Raw genomic sequence first — 22,688 nt, 5'->3', positions numbered from 1 at the left:
TAAACTCACAGAATAAGACGTGACGTAAACGTAATGTAAAACAAACTTCATGAGGTGGCTTTTGCTAAAAAAATATGAACATACTTCATCTAGAAAATGAAGAATACTTAAATCCATCATTTCATGAAGCATGCGGTCAGTTTCAGCATCGATTCAAAAGTGTTGTGTAGTGTCTCATGTGGATGCAGTGTTAAGCGCTGCTTGCGTGTTTCCGGAGACGCGCTCTGTTTTTGCACATGCGCACACTGAGAAATCAGAAAGAAATCAGAGTTTACATACACTGAGAAATCTGATTACTGAGCTAAAATCCAGCTCCCTTTATCAGATTTCTGAATAGGATTTCTAGACCTTACTCTGCTCTAAGAAATCAGAGTGTGCTGTTTACACGACCATTTGAATAATCAGGTAACTGCAGAAATCCTATTATGATTGGATTATTGAGTGCATATAAACACACTTACTGTTGGGTACTGCACCTTATATTTTGTTGTATTCCTGTTCAATGACAACTAAAGCATTCTATTCTATTCTATTCTATTCTATTCTATTCTTTTAAAAAAAAAAAACATTGACCAAATCTCACTGATCATATAGGTTATTTACATTACAAGAATTACTAGAAATACATAATTATAGTTTGTTATTTAAAAACATTTCCTTTTTTTACCATGTCACAACTTTTCATTGGGCCTCATTTACCAACCGTTCTTAAGAAGAAATTTCTTCTTAAAACCTACTTACACAGTTTTCGTGAAGATTCTGACATTCACCAGTGTTTTCTTATTTAGGATTTGTTTTTAGGTAAGAACAGAATCTACACACACTCAAGAGCACAAAGGTGAGAACAGTTCTGTGCTTTAAGAACACATCATGAATCTGACGTAGACCTTTTCTTAGGACCTTTCTCAAAATACTTTAAATTGTGAATAAACCATCAGTTTACATTTGAATGTAGATGGACACACGAATCCACCAGCTCCACATGGTGAGAGAGAAATAACGTGTATCTCAGCTCTTCTTCACTGCCTCATAACTCCAAATGTGAGTCACATACAATCTCGAGATAAGATGAAATGGAAAGTGTGACTCTACAGATTCAAGAAATGTTTGAACTGTATTTCTGCTCTGTTTCTATGTCTGTTTCTGTATCACGAAGATACAGACTCCAGAGGGTTTATGTGTAGTTTTTATTTCATTTGTTTCATTTAATTTCAATCTAATTAAATGATATATATAAACATATATAAATGTATATATATATGTATAAATGTATATATATATATGATATATATATATATATATATATATATATATATATATATATATATATATATCTTCCTCCCCAGTGTGTCGAGTAAATGTACAAAAGTGCTTAATTGAATTTACACTACTTACATATATGCATAATTTCCATGTTAATAAATATATCACATGAACACAGTAATCTGAAATATTGATGTGGGAATGATGGACACATTAGAACAGCACTTTTTAAATGTGCATGATCTCCAAAAGTAACAAATTCATGTTTTTAGAACAGAACCGAGCGGGAATCTCCAGACACGGCAGAGCGCCCCGGAGTACAAACTTTAAAAGTTTAAACTAAGAAAACAAGGCCAATATAGACAAACTGCCAAACTCTAAACCACGAACTAAAACTCTAAACCCCAAGCAGGGCTGCAGAGCTGCTGGCGCTGGTGAATATTTTATGACTCGGCTGTTTTTGTGTCAGACTCTTTGCTCTGCAAGGTTTTTTTTTTTATGAATGGAGGACTGAAACCTTTTTAGGGAATAGTAGCTGTCTATATTTGGCTCTGTTGGAAACGGATAGTAGTTGTTGTCTTAAATGCACCTTCTGGAAGAACTTTTGTTCGTTATTGTCACGCAAGGCCGTGACTTCACCTCTTCTTCTTCATCAGCCCTTTTCTCTTACTTCTCCTGATCTTCAAGATAAAAAAACAGCTTCAGTTTTAAAAACTTTCATGTTATTTTGCTCCACAGATTCAGTCAGGCATTAACTCAGGGCCCATATTTTAATCTTTCCCTGAAATCCACATGTATGAAACTGATATATGTAAATGTAAAATGTAAAGATTGGATGTCCTGTCTTGTAAGTATTTCAGACTACAGTGCTCCTTATAAGTTCAGTGTCAATGGGAGGGGCTGAACCCCTGTAGGCTGGGTGGATGAATTTATGTCATTGCAGCGTTTTTTGTGATATCAGAACATCAGGTCATGCAAAGTGGGCTGTTTTTGCAGCTTAGTTTCTATATTTGGACTGTATGGAGTGAGGAGTGAATGATACGATGTGACTTTTGTTTTTAAAAATGAAATGACGTTATAGTGTTCCAGTTTTCCTTGATATGGGCTCTTTGATGACTGTTCTAAAAACATTTATTACAGTTCCACATTTGGCACTCTGGGACTGTTTACAGTGCTATTCATATTAGGATCATGTATAATTATGCTGCTTTCTGTAAGAGTCTTTCACTTGCATTTTTCTGCATTGCTACAGTCACTAGCATATGGATTGTTAACGTACTCAGGACTCAACTGGTTTACACTACAAATACTCCTAAAGACTTGAGGAGAACAGAATGAAATATTTAAAAATACTTTTGTATGATACTAAAACTGAGTGTCATATTCAACATTTATCAGTGTTTGAATGAAAAACAAGATAGAAAACTACTATACAGACTGGCTGTAAACTGTCTGGGTGTGACCTAATATTCTAATGAGGATCCATGATTGACAGCCCTTAGTCCAGCACTTCCAACCTGCTACACACTGTTAGAAATAAAGGTTCTGTGCAGGTATATTTTTGTTTATCAAGGTACAAACAGTGTAAATGTTCCCTCAAGGGTACAACAGTGGTTTTAAGGTTCAACAGTGCACCTTAAATATTTTTTCAAGGTGAAAAGTACATATTTGTACCTTTTAATAATCTAAAAATTTAGAACAGAACAATAATATAAAAAGCCTGGAGACGAGACGGGGTGTGTGGAGTCAGTGCAGCTTAGGAAATATCATTTCAATGGATTATGGTACAATTATGTTTTCTGACTAAAGGTACTGAGATGTACCCTTGAGGGTTCCACCCTAGTGACCTTTATTTCTAAGAGTGCAGCACTGAAGCAGAGCTAAACACAATGGCTGGAAATTAGTGAATTGAGTGAAACAGGCTCTACATACACACTCACTGTGTCCACTCCCTAAAAACATCGTCCAGCTTTTATATGGAGAACCTTAAAAAAGGTTCTTATATACTTTACTGCTGGATCTGCATCCAGGGAATACTGGAGTGGCCAGTTGGCTGAATAGATGAACAGACTAACTAACAAACAAATACGGCAGAGACAGAGACAGACAGGTGAGCTCAGCTATGCTTCCTATGTGAGCTTTTACTTGGTGGTCAGCTTTCTCTTAGTAAGTTTCTCTGTCTCAAACACAGAGAGAACAAACACAGTTTAGTGGGCAGGGAAAATAAGATCAGCGCTGTGATTGGTGTGGATGTTACCCAAGTTTAGGGCTGCCCAGTTTACGCCAAAGGGGAGAAATTTGGTGAAACTGTCTGCCATTTATTGGACACTGGAGCGTTTTGTACTTTACGTTTATGTTTTGTACATACATATTATGGCCCATATAAGCAAGATTAGCCTACTTAGACAGAAAAGACAGTTTTTAAAACGTTACGCCTTCTCTCTTATACTGACTGTTTATTGTTTTGTATTAATTGTTGATCTTAAGTGTTGTAGTATATTGTACTTGTATCTTAAGTGTTTAGTATATTGTACCGTCTTGTTTTATTGCACTGTATGTAGTCTGTCTTGGTCTCTTTAAATGCAGACCCTGAGCTGTATTAGTGTATGTGTCTAATCTGACCTGTGTGTGTCTTGCAGGGTCCCGTAGAGTCTACGTCCGGTCCAGACCTGCAGCAGGCCAGAACCAGACACAGTTTCGTCCAGGAACACTTCCAGGCCCAGTACAGGTCAGAGGCTTTCACACACAACACCCTCCGCCTGTAACACATTAGTTCACAGTGAGGAGAAGTGGTGTTGAGACACTATTGTTTATGTTATTTAATAGACTTTCAGTGAATATAACCAATTATATATTTATCAAATTTGGCCTAACTTAAGGTGCAGCACTAAAACACATGCAATTTGAAACATGAAACTCCACAGTCAATAATAAAAATGACTTTTCATTGTTATTTCTTTTTGTCCACCATATATTTTACAGAGGAGTGAATAGTAAATGAAATGTGTAACTGAAAATACATTATACATAAAGGAATGTTTGGCAAAAAAAATCTAATTTACCCATTTTTCCATTTGCCCTAAAAAAGTCTATCGGACATGTTTGGTGCTTTTTTAGTTTTGCTCTGGAGCTAGTCTATTGTTGCTAACATACACTAGATTTTTCAATTTTGGCACAGTATCAACAATTGCGTCATGGGCCTGATCTGGCCCGCAGGCCTTGTGTTTGACACATGGACTTCATAGGATGCAGTACATAGTGAAGATAGCTCTGGCTGCGCACTGGAATATTTGACTGCAGTTCATGTTGCTCACATACTGCATACAACTTAGTACTCTTGAGCAAAATCAGTACATACAGCAGTATGCAGCAGGCTGTTTGAACACAGCCTGGAATCATGTTAGCTAGCCAGCTAATTGCTGTTGTCTGAACTGTGCCTTGAAATGGTCCCGCAGCTAACGTTTCATATCACACTAACACAAGCTACCTAGCTTTAGCGACAGTATCTCCCTGGGTGACGCTCACTGTAAGGTTGAAGTCACATTTCTGAACCAGCTGCTTTGGGACAGTGACTGTTGTACATGTAAAACTGAACTGAAGTGAATTACAGTAGGTTTGCTTTAGCTGCATGTTCTTCTCTGTTTGTGGTTTGAGTAATTCCTCCTGGATCGCTCGGTTCAGGCCACTAAAGCTCCTTCCACTGCACTCACTGAGACATGAACCATGCAGAACAGCATTCAGTTTTATAACAGCTGCATTTATCTGTCCTTAAAAGCCTCGGCGGACAGCCGCACAGCCGGGCCATTCTCATGACCAAGGCCTGTTGCGCAACATCTTGTTTATCTCTTGAAGATCTAAATTGATTGCTGTTTGTTGCTGTTTTTCTGTTACCGTAATGCAGCGCTGGGCTTTAGCATTAGAAAGCAAAGGATTTGCTGATAAGAGTCTGGTACACCGTGTTGTTGGAGCTGATTTTACTCTGAATAACTGGAGCTAGATGGGTGACAGATTAAAGAAAAAAGCCTAATAAGTGAATGGAGGAACATAAAGGAGTGCTGATGCTTTCAGACAGTTGTAGAGCAGATTTTTAATTAAGCGATTAAAATCATACTATGATAATTTGATGTTTCCGATTTTTACATTTTTACATAAATTGAAAATGCCAGTTACTGTTTCCATCATTTCGATTACAGTAAAATATCTCCTCTTCTTGTAATAAACACTAATGTGGTGCAGACTGAAAGTTTAGAATCTGAACTGTCCACAGTGTCTCCGCTTGTTTCGGTGAGCTGTGAGTCACAAATAATTATACTGATGGATTTATAACAGAAGCTGAAACTGAGAAAATCACTCCTGATTCATTCCTCACTCTTTGGTTCTCTCCACCTTTTCTTTCTTCCATCTCTATCTTTCCTCGTTTGTTCCTTTTTTATCACTTTTTCTTTTCTTGTTCTTTTCATTCCTCAACTAAAATATTTAAACAAAAAAGGCTTTATTACTCTCCGCCTGTGTAAATATTAAAGCGTTCACATCAGCACCTCCAATCTCCCTCTCTCTCTCTCTCTCTCTCTCACCTGGGTTGCAGGTGTGTCAGTGGTTTTGAACTAAATGCATTTTCACTGTTCTACTGTTCAATAATGAAGAACAGCTTCAGAGAGAGAGAGTGAGAGACAGAGACAGAGAGAGAGAGAGAGAGAGAGAGAGAGAGAGAGAGAGAGAGAGAGAGAGAAGAAATAGAGAAAGAGAAAGAAAAGAGAGAGGGGCAAGATAAAGAAAAGAAAAAAACAGAAAAAAGATAAAGAGACAGAAGAAGAGAGGAAATAAATAAAGATGGAGAGAGACAGAGAAAGAAATGTAGAGAGAGAAACAGACAGAGAGAGAAAGAGAGAGAGAGAGGTGGGAAGATAAGGAAAAGAAAGAAAAAGATAGGAGAGAGACATAGAAGGAGAGAGGAAATAGAGAGAGATGAGAGGGAGAGAGGGAGAGACAGAGAAAAGGAGAGAGGAAAGAGAATAGAAAATGAGCTGTAATGAGTGAGGAAATAGACAAAGAAAAAGAAAGTGCAAGAGGGGGAGATAAAGAAAAGAAAGAAACAGAAGAAAGAAAAAGAGGAGAGAAAATCAAGAGAGGAAATCGAGAGAAAAACAGAGACAGAAACAGAGAGAGAGGAGAGAGACAGAGAAAGAGAGAGAGAGATAGAGGAGATAGAGAGAGAAGGATAAAGACAGAGAGAGAGAGAGAGAGAGAGAGAGAGAGAGAGAGAGCGAGAGAGCGAGCTGGTTAAGGTAGAGTGGTTTCTACATGGCTGGCTGGTCATATTTTTATGGAAGAACCAGAATATAAAATCACATTTACATAATCTCACAATTTATTCAGAATGATACAAATACACCACAGCTTCTAATGCAGCAGCGCAGAGTCAGTTTTTAGATATCTAAGGTAAAAACACTGTTACTGACCATCGCTGAGAACTGATGGAGGTGGAGAACTTTAGTGATTCAGTGCTAGAAAAACATGTTTATAAGTGTTTAAGTATGTTTATATATTTAAATTGCAATTTTAATGAGATACATTTATTTAGATTACTACCGGTTTGGAAAAATACATGGTACAGATTATATTGATATTAAGATTCAGAATCTACTATCAGTTATTCAGTATCTACTATGAATTATTTAGTATCTACTATGAATTAATCAGTATCTGCTTTGTATTATTCAATATCTACTGTGAATTATTCAGTGTTGTCTATGAATTGTTCAGTTTTTTCTATGAATTATTCAGTAATTTCTATGAATTATTCAGTATCTACTAGAAATTATTCAGTATCCACTATTTTTCTCTGAATTACTCCTTATTTGAATATGTTAATGAGATTGGTGTGTAACGTGTTGTGATTGTCAGTTTTAGTGTGTAATCTTGTTGTTGTTGTTGTTGTTTTTAGATCGTCACTGACCTGTCCTCACTGCCTTAAACAGAGCAACACCTTCGACCCCTTTCTCTGTATTTCCCTTCCCATACCGCTCCGACAGACACGGTAAGTATGAGTGTGTGTGTGTGTGTGTGTGTGTGTGTGTGTGGGTGGTGTGTGTGTGTGTGTGTGTGTGTGCGTGTGTGTGCATGGGTGTGTGTGTTGAACAGCTATGGACACAGTTCAGGCTTTAAATCAGCTTGGCTACGACTGTTGTTTTCACCACAGTAATGTGTAAAAATCAGAGAACACCCTTCATTTATTTAGCTTCCAGTCAGAATAGCCATCAAGCACAAGTTATTGATTTTTCAGGAGATATTCGTGAGGATATTAGATATTAGATAATCCACTTGCATAAAAATGGAGAAAGATCAATGTGAAAATGCAAGACTTACCAAAACTGGAGTTCAATAACTGATTTAAAACTATGGAAAAATGGGACTCCTAACAACCACCTGGAAGACCAGGTAGACACCAACACTGCCCCCATCAGATAAACAGCGCTTAAAGTTTTCATCTTTGAGAGAGAGGAGAAAATCAAGCTGCTTCAGATCTGGAAACATCCACAGGTGTTTCCGTCCATCCTTCCACTGTGAGAAGACAACTCAGCGCTATGGGTCTGAAAGGATGTGTAGCTGTCAAGAAGCCTCACTGAGAAAATCACAGAGTGTGTTTGGGATTACTGATCGTGAGATGCAGAAAACGCAAAACCAACTTCAGAAGAGGACCTATTATGCTTTTCTGGTTTTCTCTTTTCTTTTGTGTGTTGTATCTTTTTGTGCATGTAAACATTCTGCAAAGTCACAAAGCTCAAAGTTCCCTCAAGAGGGAGAAACTCTCTCCCACAGAAACCACTTTTCTCAGCTGACTGAAACACCTCATTGGAATTCCAGCCCTTTTCCTTTGTTACAAGATGATGCAATCTCGTAACACAGTCCTTACTGCCTGCCTAAAGGCGACCTCAGCACGCCTCACACAGTGCATAGCAGCTACTGGAGGAGGAAGAGTGTGTTCAGTGTTGTAGCCGTTTGGAGAAGACACTGACCGGACTTTCAGAATCAACTCTGGATCAAACTGATATGGCAGAACCGACGCTCCTGGAGAAACAGCCACAGCAGAGTTAACAGCTGCTCAGGAGAGAAGGGTTTCTCTGCAGACTGCAGGACAGGGGCGGAACATGGGGGGGGCGGAACCGCTTTGGAGGCTGACTGATCAGAACAGAGTGAGCGAGCTGACCAATCAGAGCACACTGGGCTTAAAGACGCAGGAGCTCTAACAGAGCGTTTCAGACAGAGCGGAATAAAGATGTACGGTATGAGAAAAAGAACGTGTTTCTGGAACACTGAAGCTGAAAATCTATTCTAGACCCCAAAATAAAACTATGAACATTGAAAATGAGCATAATTAAGACTGAACTTTGGAGGTGTGTCTGCAGATTTCTTTGAGAAACTGAAAGTGAGAATGGAAGCTGTAATAAAGGTAAAGAGTGACAGCTGATGTTAGATTTAGTTGTTGAGGCTTCTGGGTAAATGTATAACTGTTTTGACTGTGAATAAAAACAATTTTGTCCATTATCAGTAGATAACAGTGTGTCAGAAACCACATAAGTCTATTACTTAACACAATCTGAAGCACTTACACATGCAGTTAGCACCATGCTAACTGGTCGGGTATATGCTTCCATTACTTGTTTGCTACATTAGCCTCGTAGCTCTAGTGCTAAAACTAAAGAAGGAAACTTCAGACTCCAAACATGTCTCGGCTGATTGTCTGTGTTTGGTGTAAACTGGAGGGATTTGATGTATTATCACATTAATTGTACTGAAGTGTCATGTTCTGTGTTCAGGGCAGTGAATGTAACCCTGGTGTTCAACAGTAAGTCCCAGCGGTTTGTTCGGGTAGGTCTGGCCGTTCCTCTGCTTGGATCAGTACGCGCGCTCCGAGCACTGCTTGCTCAGGAAGGAAACATCAACACGGAGCAGGTAACTGTAGCTCCTTCTCACCACAAACGTGTGAAGAGTAAGGTTTACACTATGTTTATTTTGCTTATGTTGCAAATGAGACGATTGTTGCTGCTGTGAATAATTGATCAGAAAATGGTTTGAGGGAATAAAATCCTGAGATTTCAAGCTTTCGATCAGTGTATTGCATCACCGCATTGCTGGATGATTTGATGCATAAAAATTCTGTTTTAAAACGGAAGTGATGGTACAGTGATCTAGAAAAGGTTAACCCAGAACCGCAGACACACAAAGTAAATACAGACCATACAAACAGATTATTTTTGGGTGAAATGATGTAGCATGTTATGGCCGGAAACATACTCAACCCAAGTACGGGAACATAAATGACAGCTCTCAGCCAACACAGTGCAAACGCTTGGTCCTTCTGTACAAACCCACCGCGCACTCTCACATTACTGTGGCGGTTAAAACACCCAGTACTGAAGGGGGCGCTAGAGGACAAATCAGAGAGGGATCTACTGTTATTCCAGCCTTGACAGCTAAATGTGCACAGTAGAGGAGAGTGAGCTGCTTTACCTCTTCTGCTGGAATGAAAAGGCCATAAGGGATCATATTTTTTGATCATGTAAGATGTCTTTGTGTGAGATTCAGCTGCTCGTCTGTTAAGGCAGGTGAAAAACCGCACTGGCGGTATGACACCACTTGGACAGGCTTGGCTGTCGTTATAGCACCCCCTGCTGCAACACTCAGAATACAGCTCGTGCATGTATTGTGTTATAAAATGCATCGTGACACATTTTTAAACACAACTACACGCAAAACCTGTGTGCATAGCTCGAAGCATCTGCATTCACAGCCTTGGGTGAAGTATGTTTTGGGCCTATCACAACTGACATTGTAGTTTAGTGTATAAACATGACAACCTTTTTTCGTGACATTAGTTTTTTGTTTTTTACTTTCCCTGCACACACTCTCTCTTCAGCCAGAATTTAATGTCAGAAAAAAATCACCTGACACAGATGTTATGTCAGCTCAACATCCAAACATGGGTAGTAACTAGTTACCTTTAGTCAAGTACATGTACTGCAGTAAAATTCTGATGGATTTGTACTCCTGATGAAAGGGGTCAGGCCAGGAGAGCTGCTAGGCACGGCTCCAAAAACTCTTATTCCCAGAAGCCCTAGCGCTAACGCTGCATAAAAACTTGCACAAACTGCAGCTCAGCATTATACCTTTGTAGAGGGGTAACCAGTTTGGTACTTTAGCTCAGAAGACAGAAATAAGAAGAAAGTATAAAGAAAAAGCACTGAAGCAACAGAAAAGAAAAAAAGAAACGAAGAAGAATTTAAAGGGGAAAAGGTTGAATAGAGATCCAAAAGAAACGATAACATCAAGGGAGTTTGGTGAGCTGGACTGTGGAAAGTTCAGGTCTCACACTTGGTTCTGTATTAGAGTCTTATAAGAACGAGCTGTGCACTTTTCACATTCTAAACTTGTTTTTATAAGACTGATGTAGAACCAAGTTTGAGAGCTGCTGGACGCAGCCCTCCTGGCATTGTGGCCTGACCCCTTACACCTGAGTATTTTCAAATCACAATACTTTTACTTCTACTCAACTTTATTAGTGAGTAAAATGTACTTAGTCACGTTAGCCAATCATATTTACTTACTAATTACTTTTTTGTGTTTGATTTCATTCTGTTTTGCTGGTGACACCATATGTCCTACTGATTGGTCACATCTCTGACTTTAGAGCTTTAGAATTTTATTCTAGACCAGAACAGAGTGGAACAGTCTTCAGTTAATGTGCTGAGAGACTGCAGTTCTATGAGTAACTCAGTACACTCTTGAAAAGATGGTTCTTCAATGGTTCTTTATTAAAGAAATGGTTCTATAAAGAACAATGGACACTCAAAGAACCCTATGAATCATGAAAGGGTTCTTCAGAATGTGCTGTAGATGGTTCTATATAGAATCTTTTTGAAAAGGGTTCTATTTAGCAGCCAAAAGGGCCCTGTTATTGTTACACTCGTAACAGTGACAAATGGCGCCTACTAGAATAAGCTTTTATAAATTATTGTATAAGTTTATGTAAACTGACATGTTGAGCTTATATAGTCTGATTAACACTGACCTACAGCAACGTGTTACTGTAAAGTGTGCTGCCCCCTAGCATTACCACCATGGCCCACGCCAGTCAGCAGTTATTTTTTATTTCATTGAGTTATTTATTTTTTAATGGCAACTTATCATTAAAATATGTAGACAGCAAAAGCAATATTATTGTTGTGATGACTGCCAGCAACCCCCTAGAAGTTGAACAGAGGTCAGACCAAGAGATGGGACGGAGGAACCGGGTGGAGAAGGGGTGTGAAAACTTTGTCACGTGAAGCAAAAGGTTCAAATTGCATTTTACAGGTAATCTGTAATTTATCTCTCTTTTAGGTGATTTTGGTGGAACTGTACTCTGACGGCTTCCAGCGTTCGTTCTCTGATGATGACGACTTGACCAGCATCTCTGACAGTGATGTCATCTACGCCTTTCAGGCCCCTCCCCCATTCTCCAAAGGCAGCTCTTCACGATACTCAGGTAACCAGGACTGTTCCTACATCACCATGATAACACCAGAGTGGGGCAAAATGATCACATTGAATTATCAGTCTACTCAGGCTTTAGCAGAGCTCAGTAACACTGAGATTAACAACTAATCACATTGATTTATCAGTCTACTCAGAGCTCAGCACCATCTACAGCACATTCTTCATCAATCGGAAGAACCTTTTCATCATGCAAAGAACCCTTTAGTCATGCAAAGGGTTTTTTTTATAGTTTTCATGGTTCTAAATGTTACCATTTATTATACTAAAGAATCCTCGAGGAACCACTTTTTGTTGGTAACACCTCATCAAAAAACTTCAGTCCTGCTCTGAATTCAATAAAAGAATATTTAAAATGCACAAATATCATCACTGCGGGAGAAGACACAGTGCAGAATGAGCCATGACGCATTCGCAGTTTCTAAATCAGACTGCAGTTACGCACCTTTAGAATATTTCTTGTGGGAGAGAACTTAATTAATTAACGCCGTCACCTCTTCATCACCAAACTTTTATGTTCTCTTTTGTTTGATCTTGTTTAAAAGTCAGCAAGCGCGTCTGAGTGCAGTTTGCGGTCGTCTGTGCAGCCTGAGTAAATCAAACGTGAATTTCAGACGCTGTGAGCGCATATTGCGGTCGTGTCCAGACACATTTTGTACTGCGTCTGCACTCGTACGAACGTCTGGCTCACAAAGTGAAGTTAGTAATGTAGTTCGTTCAAGGTAACCAGACGGCACAATGTTTTCAATATGATTTTATTTTTACATTTTACACTGTAAACAAATGCAGCTGGACTTCCACAACAGGCAAACAGGCCATCTCTCTCTCTATCTCTCTCTCTCTCTCTGTAGCTCTGTCTGTCTCTCTGTATCTCTCCATCTCTCTTTCTGACTACAGAAGGTGAGTTAATTATGCATAAAGTGCTCAGAGCGGTTATGAAATATTAAAGCAGTTGATGGATCCTGATCTATGACAGTGAAAGATCTTTATTATGGCACTTAAGCTTTTCACAGTAAAAATACTGACCCGACATTAAGTGGCTGGACATGCTGGTTTTAGTCAGGTGGCTCAAGAGTTTTGAGAACACTTTTTAAAAATACTTTTATTAAGCATATAAGTGCAGTCATTATAAATGTGCTTTTACACCAGCTGTACTGAACTGAGCACTTGGTAAACGTCCAGCGTTTCCTCTGAAATGAAGGGTGTTAATAGTGAGTTTGTGCTGCAGTAAGCACCTCTACTCTTCTGGAAAGGCTTCTAGATGTTCGAACATTGCTGTGAGGATTTGATTGAGCATTAGTGAGGTCAGGTAGAGATGTTGGATGGTCAGTTCTGGATCATGCCAACTCATCCCAAAGATACTGGATGGTCTACAGCCCAGTCCTTGGGGGCTTTATACCCCTCTAGCCCTCAAACACTCAAAGAACCCTTTGCATGAATAAGGTGTTCGTTGCATCGTAAGATGGTTCTTCAGGTTGATGGAGAATGTGCAGGAGATGGTTCTAAATGGAACCTTTTTGAAAAGGATCCTGAATAGCACTAAAAAGGGTTCTTCTGTTATTTTGATGTCAAGCTTGTAACAATTGAAGAACCCTTTTTGGTACCGTACAGAACCATTTTCAAAAAGGTTCTATATAAAACCATCTACGGCAAATTCTAGATCAATCTGAAGAATGCTTTCACGATGCAAAGAACCTTCTATTCGTGCAAAGGGTTCTTTGAGTGTTCATAGTTCTATATAGAATTTCATTTTCTTTGGTCTTTCAGATCGATGGAGGATGTGTTGATTCTAAATAGCACCAAAAAGGGTTCTGCTATTGTTTTGACGTCAAGCTTGCAACAGTCAAAGAACCCTTTTTGGTGATATATTGAATCATTTTCAAAAAAGGTTCTATATAGGACCATATGCAACACATTCTTCATCAATCTGAAGAACGATTTCACCATGCAGAGAGCCATTTAAACATAGAATAGATCTACACAGAACTCATGGTTCTAATTAGAACTATTGCCTCTACTAAAGAACACTTCAAGAGAACCTTCTTTGTGTAGTGTATACATTAACCTCTGACTTCAGACACAGACTCTGTTGTCTCTGTTGATCGACTGTGTTTGGGTTAAAGATGGGCAGAACTCTGTAACTTTGGGTTTTGGGTGAACTGTCTCTTTAATGCGACTCTGGGTGTCGTAGTCGTTCTGGGCAGCAGTTGTGGCTCCCTGTGTGACAGGTGACCTCTGTCTGAAACCTGCAGCCTCCACCCATCTGCGGCCCAGTAGCATGCCTGACTTGTGGGGATCATTGTGTGTGTGTGTGTGTGTGTGTGAGAGAGAGAGAGAGAGAGAGAGAGAGAGAGAGAGAGAGAGAGTAAGAGAGTAGAATGGAAAGTTTCCAGATTTTATGTGCTTGTTTTCCTGTACTCCTGGGGACTGTTAGCCCAGTCCACAGTTCTGTGGAATTGTGGGGGTTATTGTTTCTGAGTGTTTTTCTGTGTGTGTGTGTATGTTGTGAGAGAGAAAGAGAGAAAGTCGAGAGAGAGAGGGAGAGAGAGAGAGAGAGAGAGAGAGAGAGAGAGAGAGGACAGACTACAGAAATAGAACTGCAGGTATGTGAGTGGAATCGGAAGTTTCAAGTTACCTGCATTGTGTGTTTTGTTTTACTACACTCCTGGGGCACAGGCAACAAAGGGTGACCTTAGGACTTGTGGGAGTAAGTGTGTGTGTGTGTGTGTGTGTGTGTGTGTGTGTGTGGGTGTGGGTGTGTGTGTGTGTGGAAGAAAGAGATAAAGAGAAAAAGAAAGAGGGGAATGTCTAGAGAGAGTAAAATAGGAATAGTTTCCAGTGACCTGTATTATTTATGTTTGTTTTACTACACTCCTGGGGACTTCCGTCTGTAGCACATTGCTTTGGACAGGAGCAAACACACACACACACATGCACTTAAAACCCACACTCTGGTCCACAGGTCCCTGGTTGTTGACTGCGCTAACAGACTGTCCACAGGAGTGTAGTTAAACGAACACAATCTCACACACACACCTTGACTCTGATACCTAGATCATATCACCACAGTGTCCAGAGTGTCAGTGAGAGGAAGACGTTCCCGCCATGTGTTGTCTTTGACGCAGGGGTGTGTGTGTGTGTGTGTGTGTGTGTGTGTGTGTCTGTTGCTGTGTCGGTTATTAATGTCTCAGCAGGACCAAACGGCCACCTTCAACTGGATTCTGAGATGATCACTCAGTAACGGTTGCCAAGGAAACACACTGCCCCTGTCTGTCCTGCGTGCACACACACACACACACACACACACACACACACACACACACACACACACAGAGTCTGGAGTTTTAGAGCATTGTTCTTTTGTTTTAATTGTGTTTTTGTGTGTGTATTTGCAGGACCTGCCTTGTGTTTCCCACAGGCCTGGAGGGATTATTTTTTTAATAATATTTAATATTTGTTATTGTATATTCAGACTAATTATGACATTGGTTATATATTCAGTTGTTCTAATAAGGCATCAAATAAATGAACGCTGTTAAAGGGAAATTCCACTGATTTCTCAAAATTCCTTTGTAATTAAACGGTTAAGATGTAAACAGAGTCGTTGAGAGTGGTTTGGTGTAAAATGCTCTGTTAAAGTTAAAGTTAAAATTCATTCATGGTGGAGGGATACATAATACACAGGGTGCTGTGAAGCAAAATAGTCCCCCAAGAAACATGAGTAGGTTCACTGGTGGTTTTGGATAGTAAATAAAATGTCTATATTTGTGTTGTAGTCATGGTGACCCCTGGTTCCTATCACCACCACTGTAAAGAAATCTGAACCATTTCACACCAAACCACTCTGAATCACTCTGTTTACATCTCATGCACTGAGTTAAGCAGGAATTTTGAAAAATCAGTGGAATTCTCCTTTAAAAGTATATACAGGGTTTTCAAACAGTCATGTTAATCAGAAAATACTTTTTAAAAAAGGCCTTTTAAATGATGTTTATTGTAATCAGTTGTTTGTTTATAAAGCACTGAAGGAACTGTTGGGTTTCTCTTGTACAGTCAGTACAGATTTTAGAGATTAATGTAGGAGTAATAAGTAATGACAGTAACTCCGTCACAGTTTCAGAGTAAGTAATTAGTCATTTGCAATGAATTACTTTTTTGAGTAACTAGTTTTTTTCCTATGCCCTTCTTCTCTTCCAGGGTTCCATCACTCTCTCCCCTCCTCCCCGTACATCACCGGGCCCGAAGGTCAAAGGTCACTGGCTTCTTGCACTTCATCGTCTGAGTTTCTGAACCAAAGTGGATCCTCCAAAATCATCCTGCTCATCTGTAACACAGCGGGAAGCGGACAGCAGGCAGCCAGGTCAGTATTTACCGTTTTATTACCTGTATGTTCAGTTTCATTAGTAACAACACAGAGAATCTGATCTGAGGCGACACTCAGGATGCAGAATACAGGGGACACCTAACTAACCTTGAACCCCCTGAAAATAAAAAAAAAAATCAAAACTATGGCATGTCCCTGAAAATATGCTATAATTATATACAGTTTATGCAAAATATTAACTTATTATGACATCATGTTGTCTGTAGAGAAAAATAGACAGACTCAGTGAAGCTCATTGTTTATCTGCTTCACCCACAATCAGCTTCTGTCTTTGGTGTTCTTAACTAACTAGTTGGTCCTTCATAGCCTAGAAACTGTAACCATTTACAAAGGGATACTGCTACTGAGTGCTGATTGGTTAGCATTGCTGCTACTGAGTGGTTAGCATCAATGCTACTGAGTGCTGATTGGCTAGCATTGCTGCTACTGAGTGCTGATTGGTTAGCATTGCTTCTACTGGGTGCTGATTGTTAGCATCAATGCTACTGAGTGCTGATTGGCTAGCATTGCTGCTACTGAGTGCTTATTGGCTAGCATGGCTGCTGCTGAGTGCTGATTGGTTAGCATCAATGCTACTGAGTGCTGATTGGCTAGAATTGCTGCTACTGAGTGCTGATTGGCTAGCATTGCTGCTACTGAGTGCTGATTGGTTAGCATTACTGCTCCATAACTTTTTACAAAAGCTTAATAGGAACCAATTAATTTTGGGCTTGCTCAGGACCGCCTTCTATCACCTGTAGAAGAGATTACTGAGTGGCACTAGAATGTGCTTGTGTCCTTATTTTTGTAGCGTGGAAGGGATCACATGACAGCTTTCTTATAAAACACCTGAAAACATTCACATAAACACAGGAAGACTGTACAGATTGATCAGATTATAGATGTTTATATTTGGGATTAAAGTAGGATTACTGTTTTAAGAGGGAGTGAATTGAACATAAAACATGAATTGGATTTGATACTATGCTTTAAAATCTCTCTCTCTCTCTCTCTCTCCCTCTCTCCTCTCTCTCAGGTTTGGGCCTCCGTTCCTTGTGGTTGAGGAGCGGAGCGTGTCGTGGGCGGAGCTTCGGCAGACCATTCTTAGCAAACTTTATAACCTGATGCTTAACAGCACACAAGCGCAGGTAATGCACACCCGCACACAGTCACGCACGTCTCTTCAAGGCTTTTCAGCTATTAAATTAGTTTCTTGTTTACATTATACATTCGTAAAGCAGCACTATGTAATATTTTGTGTTAAAACTGAAAGAAGCAGCTTTACTGAGCATTGATAAAAGAACACACTAAAATATGGCGAGTATGTGCTGCTGCAAGCCCCCCTGTAAAGCCTGAAATAATCATTTAAAAGTCAGAGGCGTCGGGTTGGGAGTTTTTCACACTACATTGTACGTCTTTACGTATTAACATCACACACAGCCTCAAAAAGAAGATCCGGCTCAATGTTTAGATTCCAAATGATCTCAAAATCAACAGTATACTGATGAAGATGTGATGACAACAGTAGATAATTCACTCACATCCTGAGACTGAGTTCTCTTTGAATTCTCTCTCGACTCACTCACAAAAGTCAGATTCATCTGCTTGTGGGGGTCCGAAGCACAACCCGTGATACGAAGTGTTCTTCTGCACATTGCGTGCAATTACTTATTTCCACCAGTGAGGTCTCCAAATCCCCAAATCCTACATAGTGTTGCTTTAATTTAAAGAACTGTAAGCTATTGGACACCAGAGGGTAATACAGAGTTATTAGCCTACACAGAAAATGCTGCAAGGTATTGCAAGCATAGCTAATAAACATTAACTAATTAAACATCTTCATATTCAGTTATCACTGCTACATGTTATTGTAAGTAGCCTTTTAGGCCAATTTTTAACAGCTACCTTTAAACGATAAATACATGTAAAAATGTCCCATTTGTACCAGAAGTGGTCTTTGTTTATTTTTTGCTGTGCATGTTTGTGTGTGAAAATATTTTTTGAAGAAATCCTTTAAAATTCAAATAACATTTTTTGCCTGAACTGCCAACCCCTTTTCCTGGCCAGCCTGGGTGCAGCGCCCCTGCTGTTCCAGACCTGGCATGGCTGTAAAGCCCATTTCTTTGAGCTGAATCTTTAAAAACGCAGAATAAATGAATCATTAGTGCAGAATAGAGCACCGCTGCTGGAGAAAGCGGAGCCGATCTTTCACTGTAAGCCTCCAGAACGCGGCTGACTCCTCAAACAAAAGGTTGTCGTTCTCATCTGCTGGTTAAATTTTTATATTAGCTGTTTAATTTATTTCTCTTTATGCTCCACTGCCATTCCATTTTCTCTAGCGACATCTTAAATTGTTCCTTCAGCTGCCTGATTCTGCACAATGAGCTGAACTTCCAGTCTCCAGCAGAAAAAGGGATTCTTGTGTGAATGTGCTGCCTTTAGAGAACCGTCTGCATTTGAGATAAAAACAATGAGCCTCAGAACAGAGGCAGCACTTAATGAAGCTCAATCCAGCATCTGATGGCTTGATAAATGCTCTCTTTTATATTACACAACAACTAAACTGTGTATATATAGCTACACTCTTAAAAAAGAAGGTCCTTTAGTAAAGACAGTGGTTCTGTTTAGAACCACAGGTTATATATAGAAGCATTTGCATGACTAAATGGTTCTCTGTATGGGGAAATCGTTCTTCAGATTGATGGAGAATGTGTTGTTTTTGAAAATGGTTCTATATAGCACCAAAAAAAGGGTTCTGCTTTTGTGACAATGTCAAGGTTGTAACATAAGAAGAACTCTTTTTGGTGCTATATAGAACCATTTTCGAAAAGGTTCTATATAAAACTATATACAACACATTCTCCATCAATCTGAAGAACGATTTCACCATGTAAAGAACCATTTAAGCATGCAAATGGTTCTTTGAGTGTTCATAATTCTAAACAGAACCACTGTCTTTAGTGAAGAACCTTTGAAGAACCATCTTTTTTAAGGGAGCAGGAGTGATTCCTTTTGCTGGGTAAATGCAAAAAATTCCAGTCTTACACACTTTATAAAGATGGTTCTTCAGGGGTTATTTACTAAATAATGGTTCTAAATAGAACCATGAGCCCTCAAAGAGCCCTTTGTATGATTAAAGCGTTCTTTGCATCATTAAATAGTTCTTCTGATTGATGAGAAGTATGTTAATACGGTTCTATATATAATCTTTCTGTTTCTATTCAGGTTCTATATAGCACCAAAAAGGGATCTTCTATTGTTACAGGCTTGACATCATTACAATAGAAGAACCCTTTTTGTGCTATATAGAACCCTCCTCAAAAAAATGCTATATTTAATTGTCTAAGACACATTCTACATCACTCTGAAGAACCAGTTAATGATGGAAAGAACTCTTTAATCATTCAAAGGGTTCTATGAGTGTTCATGGTTCTATATAGAACCATTTTCTTTACTAAAGAACACTTTAAAAGGTCTTTTTTTAAGTGTGTATATTGATGTTAACGTTGTGTAAAACCTACATGGTGTTATCACATGATGTAACAGGCTCTTCCAAGAGTTATTACTCACAAAATACAATAAAAGATGTGTAATATTCTCATCTCTCTTATCTTGATTTATTGTGTGTGTGTGTGTGTGTGTGTGTGTGTGCTCTTTCAGAATGCGGGTGTGTTATTCCGGATCCGTGTGGTGGGCGGATCCGCGTCCTGCAGTTATCTCTCTCCTCAGGACAGCCGGCCTTTATTACATCCAGCAGTGGACAGGTGAGTGGAGCTCATCGCCTTAAACTGCAGGCCTATTATTTAGTTGCAATTATTCTGTGTAGGTTAATGTGACGAAAACAATTATCATAATTTAAGTAAAACACCTATTTCCCAAGCTGCCTTTGTCTTTTACAGTGGACCCAAAGTTTTATTACACACTTCTATAACCTAAGACAGGGGTCAGGAACATGTGGCTCCAGAACTGCTTGCAGCTCTTTCGCTGCCCTGTTGTGGCTCCACTGCAGAATTATATTAAAAATAATTCTCCTTTGCAGTAAAATAAAGCTCTGCTGATCGCTCTAACACAGTTTTAACAGTAAATGGTCTTAAACGCTGGAGTGCAGAACTGCTAATTCAGTATTTAACCCTGAAGATCAGTGCAGACTGTTGGTCACCATAGCAACGCAGACAACAATCTTACCTAGCTAATAGCTAAAGAAAGAGATTTTGAAACGACTTGTTAGCATTTATAATCAGTCCAGCTGGTTTCCTAAATGTTTAATCTGCAACGAGAAACTGTCAAACGCTAAAAAGTTGCGAAGCTGAAGTCAGTTTCTCATTCGGTAGCTGCTTCTTCGAATTTTCCCGTTCCACCTTAAATGGTGCAGCAGTTTCATTCTGGCGCCTCATGCACCATTTAAGGTGGAACGGGACAATTCGAACAAGAAGCTGGAGAACGAGAAGCTGATTCATAAAAAAATGAATGTTGAGATATTTTACAAGAAACTGTTCTACTTTTGTGAAAAAGTTTCCTGCCAGAAATGTAAGAAATGCAGCTATAGCTGAGCTAAAGCTTAAAACAGAGCAAAGTAAGTCTGTTTTTTGTTTATATTATATTTTTAGCCTATACTAGTACATTAGCATATAATGAGACATATTTACAGCCCAGATGGTAGAACAGTCATAAAATGTTGTGACGCCCAAAGTGGTTTCATTTTTGTTGAAAGGACAAAACAACTCTTCTTAACGTTTGGGTTACGGCCCCTGCCCTAAGAATAGCTCAGCCAGTCTGCTTGAAGTCCCTGTAGTTACTGAATAATAAGCCTTAGTGTGTAATAAATCTGTAATTTTAAGGGGTTCAACTTTGTTAATGTGCTTTTAAGACTTTTATATGTAAACAAGCTCTGTTCTGATTGGCTGTTCTGTATTGTGTAGTGAACTGTATTGACATTGCTAGGTTGTTGCTAAGTGGTTGCTATGGTGTTCAGTGTAGTTGCTTGAGTGTAGCTGGGCGGTTGTTATGTTATTCCAGGTTGTTGCTAAGGTGTTTTGGGCAATTGTTTTGTTGTTGTGTAATCTTAGGTGGTTGCTAGGAGGGGTTATGGGGTACTGTTAGGCAGTAACTATGGTATTTCCCATGATTGCTAGGGTATTGCTAGGTGGTTACTTTGGTGTTGCAGGTGGTTGCCAGAGTCATAGTCATAGTCATAGTACTAGAATCTACTCTGAATTATTTAGTACGTACTACTGACTTGCTTTGGTGTCCCAGGTGGTTGCTAGGATCAGTCTCTGTAGTAAATCATTCAGTATCTACTATAAATTAGTGGGTATCTCCAACGAATTATTCAGTAACTACTTTGAAACTAATGTGTAAGTTCTGAGTGAGGAATCAAAGCATAGACCTTTAGATTTTGAGGGATTAATCAAGCCTGAACTTTTGATCTGAACCAAATAGAACTAGAAATATAATCCAAATGAATGTTTGCTTTATTTGCTTTATTGACATGACAAAATTGCTATTGTTACTGCTGCATTTCAGATGATTTCCAGAAGTCTATCATACTTCCTTTTGGCCACACTGGACTGAATCGTTACTGTACACATTAACTGTAGAAGTAAAAGAGCCAGTCTGACTGGCACCATATGCAAAAAAGAACCTGTCCTTCTCCAACTTTGTGGTTTTTCAATTCAGTAAAAGAAAACAACTTTGGCTTGTATGTGAAGCACACTGCCCTCCCCCGAGTGGACGGCTGAGTTCATAGCTGTAGCTCTGTTTGTCCAAGCAATGATTTCATGTGCCTGTTTGCTGTGAAAGCATCTGAGTGTGCTGACAAAGCTTTTTGGATTTCTGCCACATTCAGCATTATTATTCCAGCACTGTCACTGCAGCTCAGTTATTACTGTGTACAGAGGCCTGTTACTGTGTAATTAGGGGTTACCTCAATGTAATTATGAACAGCTTAGTGGCTGCTTGTTTGTCACAGTCACTATGCATTTTGGCATAAATACTGTTTGCCTGTCTGAGCTAAGAAAATGAGCTCCGTGCTGGGGCCCAGGATTTGAATGAGCTCTGTGCTGGGGCCCATAGTTTGAATAAGGTCTGTGATGGGGCCCAGTGTTTGAATGAGCTCTGTGCTGGGGCTCAAAGTGTGCATGAGCTCTGTGCTGGGGCCTAGTGTTTGAGCTCTGTGCTGGGGCCCAGTGTGGAAATGAGCTCTGTGCTAGGGCCTAGTGCTTTAGTGAGCTCCGCGCTAGGGCCTAGTGCGGGTATGAGCGCTATGCTAGGGCCTGGTGCTTCACTGACCTCCGTGCAAAGGCCCAGTGTAAAAATGAGCTCCGTGCTGGGGACCATTGTGGGATTGAGCTCCGTGCTGGGGCCCAGTGTATGAGTGAACTCTGTACTAGGTCTCAGAGCTTCAATGAGCTCCATGCTAGGCTTAGTGTGGAAGGGAGCTCTGTGCTGTGTCCCAGTGTGGAAATTAGCTCAGTGCTGGGGTCCAGTGTGGAAATGATCTCCATGCTGGGCCTAGGGTGGAAATGAGGTC

General features: G+C 39.7%; 1 protein-coding gene across 2 annotated transcripts in view; it reads left to right on the top strand.

Moving 5' to 3' along the window:
* Positions 1–22,688, top strand: part of usp43a (ubiquitin specific peptidase 43a) — a 60,730-nt gene that overhangs the window by 13,694 nt on the left and 24,348 nt on the right. For both annotated transcript variants that reach the window (XM_036570598.1, XM_036570599.1), the window contains 7 exons: positions 3,903–3,991; positions 7,208–7,300; positions 9,081–9,216; positions 11,644–11,788; positions 15,994–16,156; positions 17,196–17,307; positions 19,820–19,923. In XM_036570598.1, coding sequence (XP_036426491.1) covers positions 3,903–3,991; positions 7,208–7,300; positions 9,081–9,216; positions 11,644–11,788; positions 15,994–16,156; positions 17,196–17,307; positions 19,820–19,923 — 842 coding nt within the window. The remainder of the gene's footprint in view (positions 1–3,902; positions 3,992–7,207; positions 7,301–9,080; positions 9,217–11,643; positions 11,789–15,993; positions 16,157–17,195; positions 17,308–19,819; positions 19,924–22,688) is intronic.

Source organism: Colossoma macropomum, unplaced genomic scaffold, assembly GCF_904425465.1.
Source record: "Colossoma macropomum unplaced genomic scaffold, Colossoma_macropomum, whole genome shotgun sequence".
NCBI lineage: Eukaryota > Metazoa > Chordata > Actinopteri > Characiformes > Serrasalmidae > Colossoma > Colossoma macropomum.
This window is presented reverse-complemented; position numbering and strand designations above follow the sequence as displayed.